Genomic DNA, 17,950 nt, shown 5'->3' on the forward strand with positions numbered 1-17,950 from the left:
ACCTGCTTAACTAAAACCATATAGCATGAGAAGCTCTTTTGTTACCTTTTGTTAGCTCAAAAGGCTCATTCAAATAGTCTGTCTCATTGTCTTCTAGAGTTGGCTAGTCAAGCTGAAACTCTTAGAAAATGATATATGGTAGAAGATGAAATTTTAAATGTGCTCATGTAGCACATGCAAAATTGGTAGAACTGATTGGCATTGCTGTTAGCTAAACAAGTGAAAAGAATACATGTTTGAGCAAGGTTTTTTTAATAGCAAAACTTGTCACCCAGGTGTAGAAGATTACTACCTTTTGGGCAGATAATGTAGTGATATCAGCAGGAAAATATGCCAAAAATATGCTTCTGTATATTAAATAGTTTTACTTGCATAACTCTGGACCAGACCCTAATTGAAAGATGCTGTAAAAGAAAAAAAAAAAAAATTCCCGCAGCATTTAACCTTTGTTTTAATCTGTCTGGTTTGGATGTTGATTATGGGGAAAACAAGCTGGGGGCTGGGAACGCAGAGGGAGAAGACTCAGCAGAGCAACTTTAATCCCGAAGGGTTTTGACCCTGAGCGGGATTGCTCTGTGTCGTAAGGCAGTGTGTGAAGCTTGTTTTGCCACGAGTCATCGCTTTGTTCCAGATTTTCTGGTTTCTATACTGCTGCAACCTGCAGGTTTTTTTGGTACGAACTCAATTTTACTTATTAAATTGCTTTTCATGATGCATTTTGTTACAGTGTGTTCTGTAATGAGTTTTATAGAAATGTCTGTCTGTTACCGCATTAAATTTTGGGCTCTCCTTTTCAGGCAGGCGTGCTTGCTGTCAGTTGTCACTGTGCCACCTTTCTTCCAGTGGGGGAGGGTGAACAGCAGAGCGTGCACAAGACACGCAATACTAAGAAATCAGAAGTTCTACCTATAGGCATGTAGGCAGCTTCAAACCACAGCTCCTTTGTATTTCATCTCTTCCTCTTGTCTATCTTCCTTTCCCCTACCTCCTACGTACTTACGTAACAAGGCCTTATTTCAGGCCTAATTAACTATGTTACTATGGGGGGGGGGTGTGGAGCTTTGAAGGATAGATGCATTTTTGTCCCCTCTTGCTGTTTAACGGCATCCTAGTATTTGACAAAGATTATTTTCTTTAATCCACTGTGTTTTACCAGAGCATTGCAGAACAGCCTGTAGAGGCGCATCATCTTTAGAACATTTCGCTGGCTTGCCTCTTCGTTTTACGCTGACTTTTCTAAATAAAAATCGTTGCTAGTAAATCAGCACCCGTTAGCAGGAACAGAGGACTTTGTTAACAACTCAGTATGATGTATTTTGTGGTTAATTTCTAAGACACTTCTCTTGTGTGCTCTTGCTTTAGAAGAAAGACCTCCTAATGGCTTTGCCCCCCTAGGGGAAGTACTTCATAAATGGGTTTATGAAGCATCTTAACAATATTAGAGATGAGTAGAGATTTTTTTTTCCAGTTGTGAAGTTTGTGGTGGGGAAAAAAATACAGTGGTCTATCATTTAAGTAGCAGATTTATGCTTATGTCATCTCTTGCTGAAACCTTCTCTGCATGCTTGAAATTTGGGTTCAAGCCTTTCTGTTGAGTAGTACACATCATGCCATTTCTCTGTTAATTAAGATGTTATTAGATCTTTTCAAGAGAACTGAAATATATGGACACTTAAAATTTTCCTTATACAATAAGAAGTTTAGTACTATTAAAAGGTGATTAAAGGACTTAGAATTCTGATATCTCTATCAGAAGTATGCACATTCATGTTTCGGTGGAGTACATACTATGTGTTTGAGGTTTGTGGGCAAACTTCTGTGGTTGCTGTCCTTTTAATTTTTGTTATTCTGCTGAGCAAATAAAGTTTCCCTTTCCGTGTTTGCAGATGATCCTAGTTTCCCCTCTAGAAGAAGTGGGGAAACCAGTTAGGAGCAGGAAACAAAGAGTATAGCAATAGAGATGGATGAACAAGCCCTTTTAGGGCTAAACCCAAATGCTGATGCGGACTTCAGACAAAGAGTATGTAATTAACTTGCTTATTTCTCTAATAATCGGGGGTGCTGTATCAGGGCAAAAGTCTGATTTTCTTGGGGGGAGGTTGGGGGTTTGGGGTTTTTTTTGTTAACCAATACGTAGGGTTCAGGGTGGCAAGTACAAAACAAAGTCATGTCGCAAACATGTAAGCTGAAGGTCGTGTGTCACCAATTCTGTGAAATTACACTTAAAGTGCATAGAATTCATTTTTCTGGGCTCTGACTTTGTCAGTCCTTTCAATTCTTTGTACTTGTTGCTCAGCTCCTTATGTAGGTTCCCATAGAATGCAAAGCAGCCACTAAAAACAATGAGTTGCTTGCAACTGCCCTTTTAATTCTTAGATTTTTTTTTTATTTTAATGGATTACCTACCTTTAGTGTCTTTTAATGAAATGTGTGTTGTTCACTGTAGTGAAACTTGTATTAGTGTAGAGTAGGCTAAGAAAGTAATCATGATATGTGGGTAACAGTTACTTTGTAAAAGAGAGATGCTCCTATAAAAAGGCATTACAATTTATGTAACTATTTAATGATTAAATATTTCTGCTTACTGATTGATTATCAAGTTGATTCAACTGTCTACAATATAACCTCCAGAAAAATCTTTCAGAAATGAGGATGTTAATACCTTGGTTTTGTGTTCATAAAACGAATCCTGAAATGCCTAAGTAAGTTAAAAATGTAGTTTGATGCAGCCTAATATTGCTAAGCAGCCTGTTAAATATGTTGGTTCTGGGTGTTTGTCCTTTTTGAAAGGATAGATATAGCTAATCTTTAGTGTTCTGTTAATAGAATATCACTGTAAAATTTGAAGCTTTTAGATTTATTGACCTTTTAACTATGCCGTCTGGCTAATTTTGAAATATTTTATAGTAAAAGGCAACTTACCTTTTCACTAATCATGTGAGATGTAACATATAAAGGAAGTATCAAACAATTTCTAGTAAAACCTTTCAGTATAAGAAAATGAATTCTTGTTTTAAGAACTTATTTCAATTCACTGAATAATTACTTTGCGAAATTACTTTGGTGAATAGAAACAATTGTGAACTAATGCAAAAAACAAAACCAAAAAAACCCAACAGCCTCTTGAAATACATGCATCCATAGAATTGAAATAATGTTGTTTACCTAATCTCCGTTTCAAAAGTTACTTTACTGTTTTGTATAACAGGCCACACTAAATCTTAAAGCAATTAGATCAAGTTAACTGTTGTCGAAAGCTATTTAGAAGTTCTGATAAGCAACTTGATTATCTAAAATTTGATACAAGTGTTTTCCAGTCTCTGTAATAGATTCATAAACTGACAGTTGTCAGGTGATCAGTGTTTGCAAGTTTCTTGAGCTTGAGGTGTAGAATACAGCCAAAGGGGTGCAACAAAAACAGTGAGGAGTTTTCAGCGAAAAATCTAAATCACTTTCTCTTTAGAATATGTGGAAGGAATTTTAACTTGAATGTGGATGTCCACCCAAATGAAAAGGCCCTGAGCAACTTCCTCTAGTCGACCCTGTCTCCAGAGGTCCCTTCTAACCTCGACATTTCTGCTTCTATGCCTTTTATATTCCAGTAACAAAAATCTTTATATTGCGTGTAAAGTGGAAATGGGTACCTATGATATTAGTATTTGAAGAAACTCTTGTGTTATGGTAATTAGGGAGTCATACAAATACTTGGATGTATCCAAATAGTTTGGTTTTTTTGAAGGAGAGCTTTTTAAATGTGAGTCTTAAGTGTGAATTAGATGTCTTGCTGTGTGGTTTGTTTGTCCTTTTTTAAAAAAGAAACTTGGATGTTTGCAGGCACTAGCCTACTTTGAGCAGCTGAAGATATCTCAGGATGCTTGGCAAGTCTGCGCAGAAGCGTTAGCTCAGAGTATATACAGGTAATGTAGATAAGAATCATTGCTTATTTTCATTAGCAATATGTTTGGGTCTGGTTTTGGCTCTACAGCATAACAGGCAAACTAAATTGCTGAAGGTTAATATGGTCTTCGTATTTTTAGTATCGTAGTTGATCTGTGGTTTCTGTATAATGCTTTTCAAGGAAGAGCAATGTATAAATAAAACTCCATATTAATTTAGTAGCCTAAAGACTGCTGCTTTATGAAATCTAGGGAAAAAGAATGAGTTCTAGTGCTGTCTTTTGGGGAGGGAGGAGTGCTGAAAACTTCCTGTTGTGAGACTATAGGCTTTATATGCAGTAATCTCAGAAGTAGTTCCTTGCCCCTATTCTACGGAACAGGCCATCCCATTTTTCAAGATGCAAAGAGTGTGTAGTCACCAGTATTTTTGCACAAAGTTGTGTATTTAGATCTCAAATACTAGGTTGCTGCTGTATCACAGAATAATTTAGGCTGGAAGGAAACTGAGGGATATATATCTCCTGAATAACAACAGTGATTTATAGTGAATGCTTTTTCTGTAATTGATTTATCAAAAAATCTGACTCCATGGAGTCGGAACAAACAAAACCACACAAGATTTGAAAACAGCATTTTATAATCTTTACCAAAATACATTATGATTGTTACAATTTTTAGATAATAAGACAAACTTGTGTAGATTGTATAGGATGTGGAATGTCCCTTCCTAATCTATACCTCAGTTTGTCTTTAGCTTTGCTCTTCAAGACACAGTGTACAACTTGCACTTAGTGTACTAGTGGACCCCGAACATATTATTGAAGCCTGACAGATTTTTATAAAGGCAGGATACAATAGGTATTGTAATTTTGTATGTTCAATACTGAAATGAAAGCATAACAAATTGGTAGCTGTAGAAGAAAAGATTATAATATCAAACATAAATATTAGTTTAACAAGTGCTCATTTTTACCAGATGATCTGCTCGAGTATTTGTCATTTTTGGTTTGAAGTAATAGCAGTAGCATTTTTCTATGGTGCACAGTAATTCTTGATTTGCCAAAAGGACGACCTGGTTGTAATATTTGAGGAATTTTTTTTATTCCCAGAGAAGTGTACCATATTGCCACCAGTAACGGAATTTTCTTTTCTTTTCTAGTGATGATCACATCAAGTTCTTTTGCTTTCAAGTTCTGGAACATCAAATTAAGTTCAAGTGAGTAATCTTTCTTGATACCAGCCATATACATCTATTTAATTTTCCCTTTTTATTTTGCTTGCGAAGAAACTTAAAATGGTATCTGTCATCTCAGTGTGGTTGATGAGGTGGCTTTAATCTGGTCCAGAGGACTTTCTTGTATTTCTTCACCTTTCCTGGGAGAGGACTAGTTGGGTTTTGAGCAGCGTGCTGTACTTAGCTAGTCTAACACCTGTGTATGGCCCAACACAGGCCCAGGTACCAAGAATTTCTTGAAACTGACTTAGCCATTCCTTTATGGAGATTCAAGCCTTACTCTCTATTCTCACTGATCTTTGCAGAAGAGAGTCCTGCAGGCAGCAGCCTTGCTCAGTACAGAGTCCTGGACTTCAGACAAAGACCTATTCATTCAATAACCATGGCAGAGATGTTAAGAGAAAGCAGTCTTTTCACTGAGTGGTGTTTTCATAGAATCATAATTTTAGGAAAAAATACTTTGAAATAATAAGTTTTTTTGCATGGGACTATATTTTTTCCACACTTTGGGCTCCATTGGTCTGGACTTGAACGTCATGGCAGAGGCGTCTGCCTCTTGGAATATCATCGTGACTGGTTGCAATACACTGAACATGTGGGTCAGGCTTTAGGTAGGAATAAGATGTATTTTGTGACTGATTTTCACAATTACGTATCAGAGCAAAAATGAAGACTTAACTTCCTGTGATTTTTATTTACCTGATTTTACCTCACTGTCCATCGTCCTCTGCTTGTTCCATTCCTGTCACCTGCTTCTTGCAGTATGTTTTCTCTTGTTTTCCTGCTTCTTATTTTCTCTGAGTGTTTTCAGTGGGGTTGCTTTTTTCTTTTCCTTAATGAATAGTTACTTGTGACAGGAACACTGGAGTCACATTCAGCAGTCATTCTTGCTGAGGACTGTACCAAACCTACAACTAGATCTATTGCAAGGACAGTGTTCTCAGCTTAGCTAGTCTTGGGAAGGAACACCTTGTATGGGTAGTATTTGAGGTGGGCTGGGTATAATGTCAAATTTCGCCAAGACTATATATATGACGTAAAGCAGAATTACTTGTTTGCTTTTTTGTTTTGACATATGTCTGATAATAAATGTACCGTAGGTCAGATCAGTGAAGGGCTTCCTTGTGCTCACTATTGACAGTCTTCAATGTGTAGTAAACAAGTTTGAGCATATACAAATGTCTCTTCCTTCTCCCCATGGCTTATGGTCAAATGTGTATTTTTATTAGGGTCATAAGTCCTGTCCCTGATAGAGCAGCCTTCCTGCAAAATTTCAAGCTCCTCCAGTACAGAAGGCAGTAGTGCCTCAAAATGTAATCCATGAATATGCGGAAGATGTTTTTCTTTATTTTTGTCTTTGATTCAAAATTTCAGCATGCAAATAGCTGTGTAAATTCCTTTTCTAGGAACCTTTCGTTTACATTAATGTGCAGTGTCATGTGTGATGTTAAAAGAGTTTATGCCTTACTGAATGTTGCACTTGTCATAAAGCAGTTGTATTTTGATCTCATTATGCTTCGTTTCAGATACTCTGAACTTACTGAAGTCCAGCAGCAGCTAATTAGGGAAACACTCATAACATGGCTGCAAGCACAGGTAAGTATGTCCCTTCACAGCAGTCTTGCATAGTAGGCTTATTAGTAGGCTAGCATAAGGCATTGAGTGTGGGCTGTTTAATTTGTCATTTGAGCTTAAAGATGGCTTCCTGAAGATATATAGTATCTGATGGTTAAAAGCTTTTAATGTGCTAATCTTTATTAGAAGTATTTTAAATCAGATGTTGTAAAGAAGTCTGTGCTTGAACTTATTACTAAATATAAAACTTGTATGTCAAGATCATGATTGTGGTTTAATCAGTTATGTGTGAAATAAGGAGTATTAAGTGTTTCCCTTTAGAGAGAGATAATCTGGATTCCTGATGTTCCTGAGTGTCTAAAGGAGGAGCAGTAATTCTGTTTTTAAGACCCTCCTGGCCTAACTCCTGTCTACTTACAAACTAGGAGATGTTTATGAATGAACAGCAACGCTCCTCTGTTAATACTATGGGAGAGTATTGGCTACTCTTTCTTGTGGAATTAGTTACTGTAGCTGAACATGTAGTAGGGTTGGACTCAAGGGTTGGCAACCAGCAGAACCATCAAGTGGGCTGATAACAAGTCTGCCTATACCTGCCATTATCTAGTTATCATTCCACTTCTGCACTGGAAATTAACATAGTTGCTTTGTTTGTAGAAAACTTAACGGTAGGAAATGGAATATAATACAACTAGAAAAAGAACAGATCATTGTGAAAGGGATTAAATTGCTTTTCATTTCTCTTTGTGGCAAGCTGTTCCATTTAGGAGGAGTTTATAGAAAAGGGGAAGGAGAGAGGGTGGGGGATGGGGGGAATTGGTAGTGACAGATTTTCCCCTTCCCCCTGCCCCAATGAGCTTAGCTTTAAGAATAGTAAAGAAAGTTTCTAAATCTAACCTCTAACATAGGCACAAGCTAGCTAGAAGAGGACTGTAACTTGTTTTCTGGAAGTTCTTGTTTACTCCTTTCACCAAACTGACAAATTAGCTTTTAGTCTTTGAATAGTACAATTAATGTCTTAGTACTGAATGAGAGGCTTAGGACTGTATCACCCAGAGAGAATGTTTTCCCTGTTTCATTATGATTTAGCTAAATTTTCTTCAAAATCCTTGGAAAGGTAAGGCTTTTTATTGTGATCTTAGCCAGGAAGAGAGGTAGTACATTATATACAGAGGTCAACAAGCATATATGATTGTTCTCAAATTTAGTAAGAATATACAAATAAAATATCTTGTTTCTACCAGATGCTGAATCCCCAGCCTGAGAAGACTTTTATTCGCAACAAAGCGGCACAAGTCTTTGCATTGCTTTTTGTTACTGAATATCTCACAAAATGGCCCAAGTTTTTTTTTGATATTCTATCAGTAGTTGACCTTAATCCACGAGGCGTGGATATGTACCTCAGAATCCTGATGGCTGTTGATGCTGAGCTGGTAGACCGGGATGTTGTTCATACATCAGAGGCAAGTTATTATTTTGCAAAACATTTGTTGTAAATTTCCAAAAAGTTCTCATATTTTAATTAGAGCAGAAGACTTGCAGAGATATTGATTTTTTTCCTATGGCAACTCTGCCTTAGACATTAGGTGGTTTAGATCTAAAAGCCATATGTTGTTTAATGCTTTTTATGATTTCATACTTCTCAGTTAATGTATTTTTTGGTTGAAGAGCTAGCAAACCAAAATGAATGGACTGAGTTAGCCAATTTAATGTTAGACTGTCTCATTTTAAAATGTTAATTTCTTCTAGTGCCTGTTCTAAGGAGTCCTAACATAAAAAAATCCATTTAATGATCTAGAGGACTTTTCGCCTTTGTCTGCCTTTCTTCAGTGTTTGGGCATTGTGGTAGAAAAAAAAAATAGCAAAAACTAGGATATTTTGGTTTTATTTCTTGCAAGAAGTATGTGCTCTCTTTGGGTGTCTGATTTATTTATCTTGCTAGGACAAGTGGTGTCTGGTAGTGGATACAAAAATGCTACTAATTTGCCAAGATGCTAATCTATGACAAGACTGATTTATCCTTTTTCTGTATTGATAGGAGGCTCGTAGGAACACCTTATTAAAAGACACTATGAGGGAACAGTGCATTCCAAGTTTGGTGGAATCATGGTACCAAATCTTACAAAACTATCAATATAATAACTCAGAGTTGACATGCCAGTGCCTTGAAGTAGTTGGAGCTTATGTATCCTGGATAGATTTGAGCCTGATAGCCAATGAAAGGTAGGGGTTTTCTGATGGACTGTCTTTGCAAAAATAACCTTGATAGCGTGCTGACTCTATTTCTGTGAAACAGAATTAAAACTCATCTTTGAGAAAGGACTTTAATTCTATATAAAACTTTAGAGTTTTGGGGTTTTTTTTAGTAGAGTGAGTGACTTTGCAAGGCAAGCTGATATAATGGCCAAAATAAACACTACACAATTTGCAGGGTTCTCCTTAAAGGTGTACAAAATGCTGGGTTTAGTCAGTAAAATAGACTTTAAAACTGTCTTATAAAAAGAAGCCATTGTAAATATGCACACAAATAATATAAAGCTTCTATACAATGCTACTATGTACATATAAAAATAAACTTTTTTTCCTCTGAAGGTTTATAAATATGCTGCTAGGTCACATGTCTGTGGAAGTTCTCCGGGAAGAAGCCTGTGATTGTTTGTTTGAAATTGTAAATAAGGGAATGGACCCAATTGATAAAACAAAATTGGTTGAATCTTTATGTCAAGTGTTGCAGTCTGCTGGCCTCTTCAGTATTGATCAGGTTTGTATATTGATTTTTACAATAGGCATGAGTCATAGGTTTCCAACAGTTCTTAAATAAGCAAATGAACAGAAAACTATAAAACTACGTCTACAGATTAGGGAGAATTAGTTGCGCTTCTGTATCAAAGCTAAACACTTCTTATGGTTTTCTCATACTTAAATTAGCAGCTTGTTGTTAATATTCCTTATTCATTTAAAACACACTGCATTTCATTTGTCCTCAGCATGAATTTTTAATTTTTGAAGCAAGGTATTATGTAACTCCTCTGTTCCTCTCCTAAAGCATGTTGTGCTTACTGCTAATGCTGCTTCTGTGTTTCGTTGCCTTGAATCTTCTCTTCTGAATGATTCCATAATAGGTTTTGTAGCCCAGGTAGAGTTTTTGAGTGAGACATTAGATCAGCTGTGCATAATTAGTAGGGGAAAGAGCTTTCTTAAGGGCACATATGCTGTTCTACATGTCTACCCCATCAGACATGAGGCTTGAAATTCTTATCTGTAGGCTGGAAGAATAAGTGTACTAACCAAACACACGTTCCCTGGCAGTTGCAGTGTTTGAGGAACAGCTGTTTGCTACCTGCCACAGAGAAAGAGGAACCGGTCCTTATAAAGCTGTAGTCCTTAGACTGCAAGGCAGTTCTCTCTTCATTTTTGAAGCCTTTGTCAAATTTGTATTCCTACTAGAATGCAGAAAATGTGCATTCATCAATTCAGGAGGTGTTCCTCTAAAAATCTTACCTCAGTCTCCCCGAGGAAGACTTGTTATTCTTCTGCTTTTGTGCAGTTATGGCAGCGGGAAAAGCATTTGTTTGGGGTGACTGGTCTAGGGATTTTTCTCAATTCTGATCAATGTATTTCTGCAAAAGCAAGCCATAAATATTTGATATTAACTCTTACAGGCAGTACTGAAAGTTACTCGTTATCAGTATTTCTGAAGTGAGCTACAGCTGTTAATTCTTTTGAAGTTTTCCCATAAAAAGATTTTCCTCTTATACAGCCTAAAATTATGGTAGGTATGTGCTTCTGCTTTTATTTTGAACCTGCTTCTTGTTGTAAAGTAAAAGAGAAACAAACTAATCTGAAGAGATGAAGCAAGCTACTGTTCTATAATGGAGGACAGCCAAATCTGGCACTGCTTTAATTTGTCTCTCTCCATTCCCCGGGGAAAATGAACCAGGCAATTGTACTTTCCATCTAGGAGACAAATGTTGGTTTTACTTCTACGTACTAGGCATGGATAGTACAGTCTGTAAGCTCACGCCGTTTAAACATGAGCTCTGCTAGTATTTTTAATCGGATGTCTTTTCTTGCAGGAAGATGATGTGGATTTTCTGGCCAGATTTTCTAAGCTGGTCAATGGGATGGGGCAAGCGTTAATAGCTAGTTGGACTAAACTGATAAAAAATGGTGATATGAAGAGTGCTCAAGACACTCTGCAAGCTATTGAAGCAAAAGTGGCCCTAATGTTGCAACTGCTAATTCACGAAGATGACGACATCTCATCTAATATCATTGGCTTTTGTTATGACTACCTTCACATCTTGAAACAAGTAAATATGTCTGACTTCAATTTAATATCACTTTTTGACACATGATTTAGTTTGATTCTTTTTGTGGGAATATATGAATCTCATACTATGTGCAAGCTGACTTGCAAAATATTTTTTTTTAGTAATTAGCATTCAGTATCTTTAATGGCTGTGGTCGTGCTATTTCTATAGTGTTGTTTAGAAATCTGAAGGAATTGGGTTAAATCTTGCATTAAGTGGAAAGAAAGCTTGCAGGTCATATGGCTGTTAAAAAAGCAAACCTGTCTTTTCCTATTAGATAGTAATAAAGGAGTTACTATACAAAAAATAACACTTGAAATTTATTTTACAGCTTTCTGCACTTTCAGACCAACAAAAAGCTAATGTAGAGGTAAGTATTTTCTTTTCACCAGAGATTCTTTTTTTTCAAGAACATGTTGGGTCAGAATCTTTCATTTTGCTGAAGCAAATCATGTTTTATTTATATGCTTTAAAATGTGCGTGTGACAATAATTAAAAGGGAAGACTTAAAAGTAAGGACAGTATGTTCCATCTTCTGCTAAGTAACTACAGCTGTTTCTTTAAATAGTAAACCTATATTGAATTGTATATGAAGATGAAAGCTATTTTAGAGCTGGTCTTCCCAAGCAACCCTTAAGCATATGTTGGTAAGCTCCTGTACAGTCTGTACTGTTGATAGAAAGTTCTTAAATCAAGATAGAAGAAAAGTTGCGTTTTTTCCTGAAGCTTTGTATTTTTATTAAAACCTGTCCTAATTCCAAAGGATTGGAAGAAGTACGGGGAGGGTTATTATAAAATTCGACCCTTGATAGTATCAGAAGTTAAACTTATGAAAGAAGCTGCAATTCAAATATAACAGTTGTACTTATTATAATATATGTTGTGTTACATTAAACTATACTTTAAGCTTAAGTTTATATGCCTAAGTGTATACATAAGCTTAAGTTTATATATAAAGCATTAAATTTAATAAATAAGGTTTATGTCCAGTTTTGGAGGTAGTAAACTTGTTCGTGTTTTTCAGCACAGTCCTTTTTTAATACTGTTTTCCTATGACTCTTCTGCACCAATGTGGGTGTACTAATTTAGGTGTTGAACTGGTTAGATTGGTGCAGGTATTTTATAAGTTCATACAGCTGACAGTTGTGATTCCTTTTCCTTTACAAAGAAAACTGAATTCTGTACCTCTTCTATCATGAAAAGTTGAATTTGGATAACTGTCGTCTAGATTATCTTGATCTGGTTTTGTCTAATGTCTGTTTAAATTGCATGAGTTAACAAAATAAGAGAAGTTTGATAACATCACTGAATCTTTGTATTTTTGTTACTGTCTCTTTTGTTCTTATAACTGGATCAAACCAAATTACTACTGCAGTGCACTTAAGACGCTTGAAATTTGAATGTGTTACTGTCCCAAAATCTGTTGTTTTCTTAAACTTGCTTTCCTACTGAAGAACTCCGTATTATAACTATTTCTTAATTTTACTTAGCGCTTCTTGAGGATTTGTGTTAAACTGAGAAGTGGTCATACCAATCTTTCTGCTTTCATCCAACTCATAATGAGAAAGTATTTGGAAATAGTCTAAATCTTATTGTTGTCTGTCTTAAGCTTTAAGTTCTGTGCTTAGCAGCATTCCTTTAAAGTTTTGTACCTAAGAAGTTCTCACTTTCAACTTGTTCATTATTTGAACAGGAAAAAAGGGGATCTTGTTTGTTGTGCCTTTGAAGTCCCAAAGTTTTTTCTCATCAGCAGGATCTCATTTTTAATTCTTAAAATGGCAGGTATTTCTAAGCATTTCTGGCTACAAGCATATCACATTAATGTTTTGCAATTCTTTTAATTCCTTAATATCACTTCTTACAGAGAAGCAGAGACTTCTCACAGATGATGCTGACACTTCATGTCAATAGAAAGCCTGATCACATTCTTGCTAGTTGACCATGTTCTTCCTCAAAGTATTACAAGTGTCTATTTCTGCAAGATCACCAAGAATTTCACCTCAGTAACCTAAGTTTAATTCATTGCTCCATTTTGATGTTAAAGAACTTCAGGTTTTGCACTTAAAATTAAAAATATGTAATCATGATTCATTTGTCAAAAGTTTTGGTGTGTTTTTTTTAATTTACCTTGTTCTCTTGTTTATTTGCCTGAAATTTACATCTGTCTGCATTCAGAACCTCCAGTATTGGAAGAGAATTGCAAAATGCTAATCAAGTTCTTGCTGATATGATCAGCATTTTCAGTTGCTATAGTTATAATAAAAGCTGTTGGTTACTGAACTTAACCAATATGAGGAAAAAAAAAAAAAGGCATAAGTTTGTTTTTTCACGTGGCAGTAGGTATAGGGATGAGGTGCTCTGTAATGCTGATCAAATACCTGTTATAGTTCTCCTGAGTCTTCTCCAATATTCAGTGAACCTGTTCCTTGTAATAGATGCATGGATACGTCCTGCCCCATTACTTGTTGCTACTTAATATTCTTTTGGACTTCTAACACTTCATTGTTGTCATAGATGTACAAATGATCTGCCTCTGATTCAGTTTTAATTATTCAGAATAGCTTTCTGTCCATTTGGAATATTTAGATTTAATAGACATTTTTGCAGGTTCCCCAGAACAAACTGTTAAACTAAAGTGAAAATTAAAATGTAATAGGTTTTTAAACACTTGTTGTAGCTAACTCTGTGTGTCAGTCCAATTTCTGTCCGTCCTGGAAAGCATGAATGGAATTGAGTACTCCATGTATTTCAAACATTAAGTCAGAGTTTTAAAAACCTGAACTAGTAAGATCAAAGTGATACATTTAGAGTTTGAGACTCCAGTAGAGACGAGATCAAATCTTTATTCCTGTTTTAGGACTCACTTAGTAGTCCCTACTAAGGTGAAATTGCACATCAGAGCTTTAACTGATCTAACAACTTGCTGCTGCTGAAAAGGGAAGGTTTTGCTTTTCTTACTCTTATTTGCTGTTCCTGGCTCTTACTCTTGGATTCTTTCCTGAACCAATTCAGCTTGTTAACCTGTCCCAAAAAAAACCTTTCAAGGATGTTGAGCTATTAGAGAAGTTAATGTTACAGCCAAGCTGACCTGCCCCTTTAGAATAGGCTCTTGGACAACCTGTTTAGCTTCCTCTGCCTGGTTCAGTCATCGTAATTGTCGTTTTCAGTGTGAACTGATCAGCACAGATTACAAGCAGGAAACAAAGCCAGATAATACTGTCAGAGACTGAGAGCTCCAAGTCATCTATACTGTGTATCTGGAATGGCATCTGTGTATTGTTTGGATATAATCCATCTATTTTAGTTTGGACTGTTACTTCTGCTAAACCTCTGAAAATAATGATTCAAATGGGATTTAAAATATTTGTAAACATTTAACACTTGCTTTAACGTTTCTTTTATTGTAGGATTTTAACTGTTGCTTCTTATCACTTGTCTGCTTCTACGCTTACAGTTCTGTTTTTATCTTAGGCAATCATGTTGGCTGTTATGAAGAAGTTGACATATGATGAAGAATATAATTTTGAAAATGAGGTATTGTGTTATATGAATAAACAGACAAATGCAACTTAAATTACATATAGTAAAACTTGCTCACGCTTTTAAAATCCATGTTTTTCATAGACTAAGGGTTTGAAGGTAGGAAGCAAAATTCTGTAGGCTGATTTTTTTTCCTATGTGGAAAGCTTTTTTAACCCTGGGGCATGAAGGTCTTTGATTTTACTTTCCTCCCATGCTTACCTCTCTGTCAGCCAGTGATAATGACTGCATATGTTAGGCAGACTTACTTTTGCTCCAGGATGTTTGGAGAGCTATAGTCTTAAAAAGGTTAACTTAAACTCTGTGCAGTCCACCATAAATGTTTCTGTCAGTTTAATTTTAAAACTAAGCTAGATGCTGAGAAAGAACGCCTTTGAGAAGTGAGTCAATTTTCAAGAATTGGGTCAATAAGGCTTTGCCAAGAGCATTTTCTTTCTTGTACTTTTGGCTAGTTTTCAGTTTGGAAAGCCTTTTTAATATGTCTCTGGACTGAATGCAGTGGATCTCAACATATTACAACCAGTCAAAAAAGAAGCCTGCTGTTATGTTGCAAGAGCATAGGGTGAGCATTATTGAATTCTCAGAGTGTGGTGTACTCTTCTTGTGTGTACACATTTTTGTTTTAGGCATAATTTGTCTAAAAAGGTTGTGGATTAATTTAAACATGAAAATATGGACTTCACTGACATGTGAATGTTTTCTAGGGTGAAGATGAAGCAATGTTTGTGGAGTACAGAAAACAGTTGAAACTGTTGCTGGACAGACTTGCTCAGGTCTCACCAGAGTTACTGTTGGCATCTGTCCGCAGAGTTTTTAACACTACGCTTCAGTAAGTTGTTGGTGTTTGTTTTTTTTTTTTTTAACTTGTTTACATGATGTTCTTAGCTTTTTTTTTGCCTTTTGTAATGTTGAGAGTTTGTAATGAACATAAGCGTGATGTAGCAAGGTGAAGCTTTGCCACCTTTGGAGAGGTGCTGTATTTGTGGATAAAGTCTTCCAGAAGCATCTTGAAATACTGCCTAGGTCTTACAGCATTTTTCTTAGTTTAAATCTGCCCTTTTTATGCTGTGTATCTGAAGAAGGCTCAAAAAAAATAGTAACATGATAGAACTGTGATTATTTCATAAGTTACTACAGACTAACGTGGTCTTCATATTCTTTCTCTAGGAATTGGCAGACTACGCGATTTATGGAAGTAGAAGTAGCAATAAGGCTGCTGTATATGTTGGCTGAGGCTCTTCCTGTATCTCATGGTGCTCACTTCTCTGGTGATGTTACAAAAGCTACAGCTTTACAGGACATGATGAGAACAGTAAGCATGTGTGTTGTGGGAGCTGTTTAAAAATGCTAATGAACATTCCAGTTCAAATGGCTAGTCTTAATTACCAACACATCACCTACATTGTAGTTTGGCGTTATAAATGGCTAAAGTACTAACCTGCTAATGCTTTTATTTGTAGCTGGTAACTTCTGGTGTTAGTGCCTATCAACATACATCAGTGACGCTGGAATTCTTTGAAACAGTGGTTAGATATGAAAAATTCTTTGCTGTTGAACCTCAGCACATTCCAACTGTTCTAGTAAGTTTCATCTTTTTTACATTTTCGACTAGATAAGTTCTTTAGACTTGGGAAATTTTCTTATTTCCTGAAGGTCACTAAAGAAGCAGGGTTTCTTAAATTGTTGGATGTTTAGCTTTTCCCCGCCTTGTTCAGGGATTCTAAGACTGAAATACTTTCTTGATTGCAGATGGCGTTTTTAGATCACCGTGGTCTTCGACATACAAGTCCCAAAGTACGAAGTCGAACAGCTTACCTCTTTTCCAGATTTGTCAAGTCTCTTAAGTGAGTAAAGCTGTTACAAATATATCCAAATTGCACCGAATTTACCATGCATAGCCCTTCCGTACATCACGGTTGTCATTGAAACAGTCTGGACTTCAAATGGACTGCAATGAAGTAATATATCAAAACAGTGCTCTAGCAAGGTTGTCCTATTGTGTAATACTAAGGTAGCAGTGGAAAAACTTGTCACAGCACAAAACTCGAATGCATATGCCTAGCTTACTTTGAATGTTAAAACTGATGAGCAATGCAAATGTCTGTTCTGGTTTTCCTCAGTAAGTAGAGCTGAGAGTGAGGGGATCTGGAGACTCCCAAGAGTAACTCTTCCCTGACCAAATTCTGAATATTTACAGAATTTATACTGATGGAAGTTTACTCACTGTATTAGAGCCCTTCAAACAGTCCTGTCCTGTTGGTCTTATTTCACAGGCATGTATTTAATGTAGATGCGGGAGAAGCTCCAAGATGGTTCAGTTTTCAGAATGATCCTATTTTTCAACTCCTAATGAAAATATTTCACTCAGATGAGTGAAGCTATTCATGCATGTTTTAAAAAAATGAGGGGAAAGAAAGAAATGTTTATTTCCCACTGTGCCATGTATCTACTTGGCCTGCCACAAGCACCATATCTCTAAGCCAAATTTTTCTACAACAGTGCTTTGATATTTAAAGGGGAGTTCTATATTGAGAAGGTAGTTTAGTGTCTAGCTTTACAGCTTAAATAAAGTACCAGGAAACTTGTAAAAATGCACATGCTTCTAAATAGTGTTACGTACTTCTGTTTTACTTCAGTAAGCAAATGAATCCCTTTATTGAAGATGTTCTGAATAGAATACAAGACCTGCTGGAACTTTCTCCTCCTGTGAGTATTTACAGTGGGTTTTTGTAATAAACAGGGCTTGCACTTATTCATCGGTGTGCCTGAGTACTTACTGAATAGTAAGCTTAGCACACAAACATTGAAACGCAAATAATTGTCTTGCTTTTTTGGTGTGAGATCACTCGCATGCTTACATTTGTACCTAATTTTAATAATCTTGCTTATGTGGGTTCCTGGGAGTATAGGCTAGAGATGGGTATATACAGAAGGCTATCTGAGTTCTATAAGAATAGTTGTTCCTTCAATTATGTTTTTACCTGTACTTGACAATTCTACTTAAGTAGGAAGAGAAAAAAATTATTGTATATGTACTGTAGAGATTATTTAGGCATGATTAAAGGAAGAGTAGTATCTTTAAACTTTGAGAAGACAACTTTGATACAGGACATGTAGTGAATTATTCCTGTTATCTTCCATTTTAGGAAAATGGTTACCAGGCTCTGTTAAGCAGTGATGATCAACTTTTCATTTATGAAACAGCTGGAGTATTAATAGTTAACAGCGAATACTCTGCAGAAAGAAAACAAGTTCTAATGAGGAATTTGTTGACTCCACTGATGGAGAAGTTCAAAGTATTGTTAGAAAAACTGATGATGGCACAAGATGAGGAAAGACAGATGGCTCTGGCTGACTGTCTCAATCATGCTGTTGGGTTCGCTAGGTAGGTA

General features: G+C 36.2%; 1 protein-coding gene across 3 annotated transcripts in view; it reads left to right on the forward strand.

Moving 5' to 3' along the window:
- The window catches only part of XPOT (exportin for tRNA), a 29,584-nt gene that overhangs the window by 3,078 nt on the left and 8,556 nt on the right, over positions 1 to 17,950 (forward strand). For all 3 annotated transcript variants that reach the window (XM_087767651.1, XM_087767650.1, XM_087767649.1), the window contains exons 2-17: positions 1,887 to 2,020; positions 3,835 to 3,917; positions 5,056 to 5,112; positions 6,657 to 6,726; positions 7,950 to 8,168; positions 8,744 to 8,928; positions 9,298 to 9,466; positions 10,782 to 11,018; positions 11,350 to 11,388; positions 14,490 to 14,552; positions 15,263 to 15,387; positions 15,726 to 15,870; positions 16,019 to 16,138; positions 16,308 to 16,402; positions 17,195 to 17,264; positions 17,705 to 17,943. In XM_087767651.1, the coding sequence (XP_087623777.1) occupies positions 1,961 to 2,020; positions 3,835 to 3,917; positions 5,056 to 5,112; positions 6,657 to 6,726; positions 7,950 to 8,168; positions 8,744 to 8,928; positions 9,298 to 9,466; positions 10,782 to 11,018; positions 11,350 to 11,388; positions 14,490 to 14,552; positions 15,263 to 15,387; positions 15,726 to 15,870; positions 16,019 to 16,138; positions 16,308 to 16,402; positions 17,195 to 17,264; positions 17,705 to 17,943 (1,976 nt within the window). In that variant the 5' untranslated portion in view covers positions 1,887 to 1,960. The remainder of the gene's footprint in view (positions 1 to 1,886; positions 2,021 to 3,834; positions 3,918 to 5,055; positions 5,113 to 6,656; positions 6,727 to 7,949; positions 8,169 to 8,743; positions 8,929 to 9,297; positions 9,467 to 10,781; positions 11,019 to 11,349; positions 11,389 to 14,489; positions 14,553 to 15,262; positions 15,388 to 15,725; positions 15,871 to 16,018; positions 16,139 to 16,307; positions 16,403 to 17,194; positions 17,265 to 17,704; positions 17,944 to 17,950) is intronic.

This window comes from Nipponia nippon, unplaced genomic scaffold (genome assembly GCF_047370975.1).
Source record: "Nipponia nippon isolate SJK-2023a ecotype South Korea unplaced genomic scaffold, ASM4737097v1 scaffold_3, whole genome shotgun sequence".
Taxonomy (NCBI): Eukaryota; Metazoa; Chordata; class Aves; order Pelecaniformes; family Threskiornithidae; genus Nipponia; species Nipponia nippon.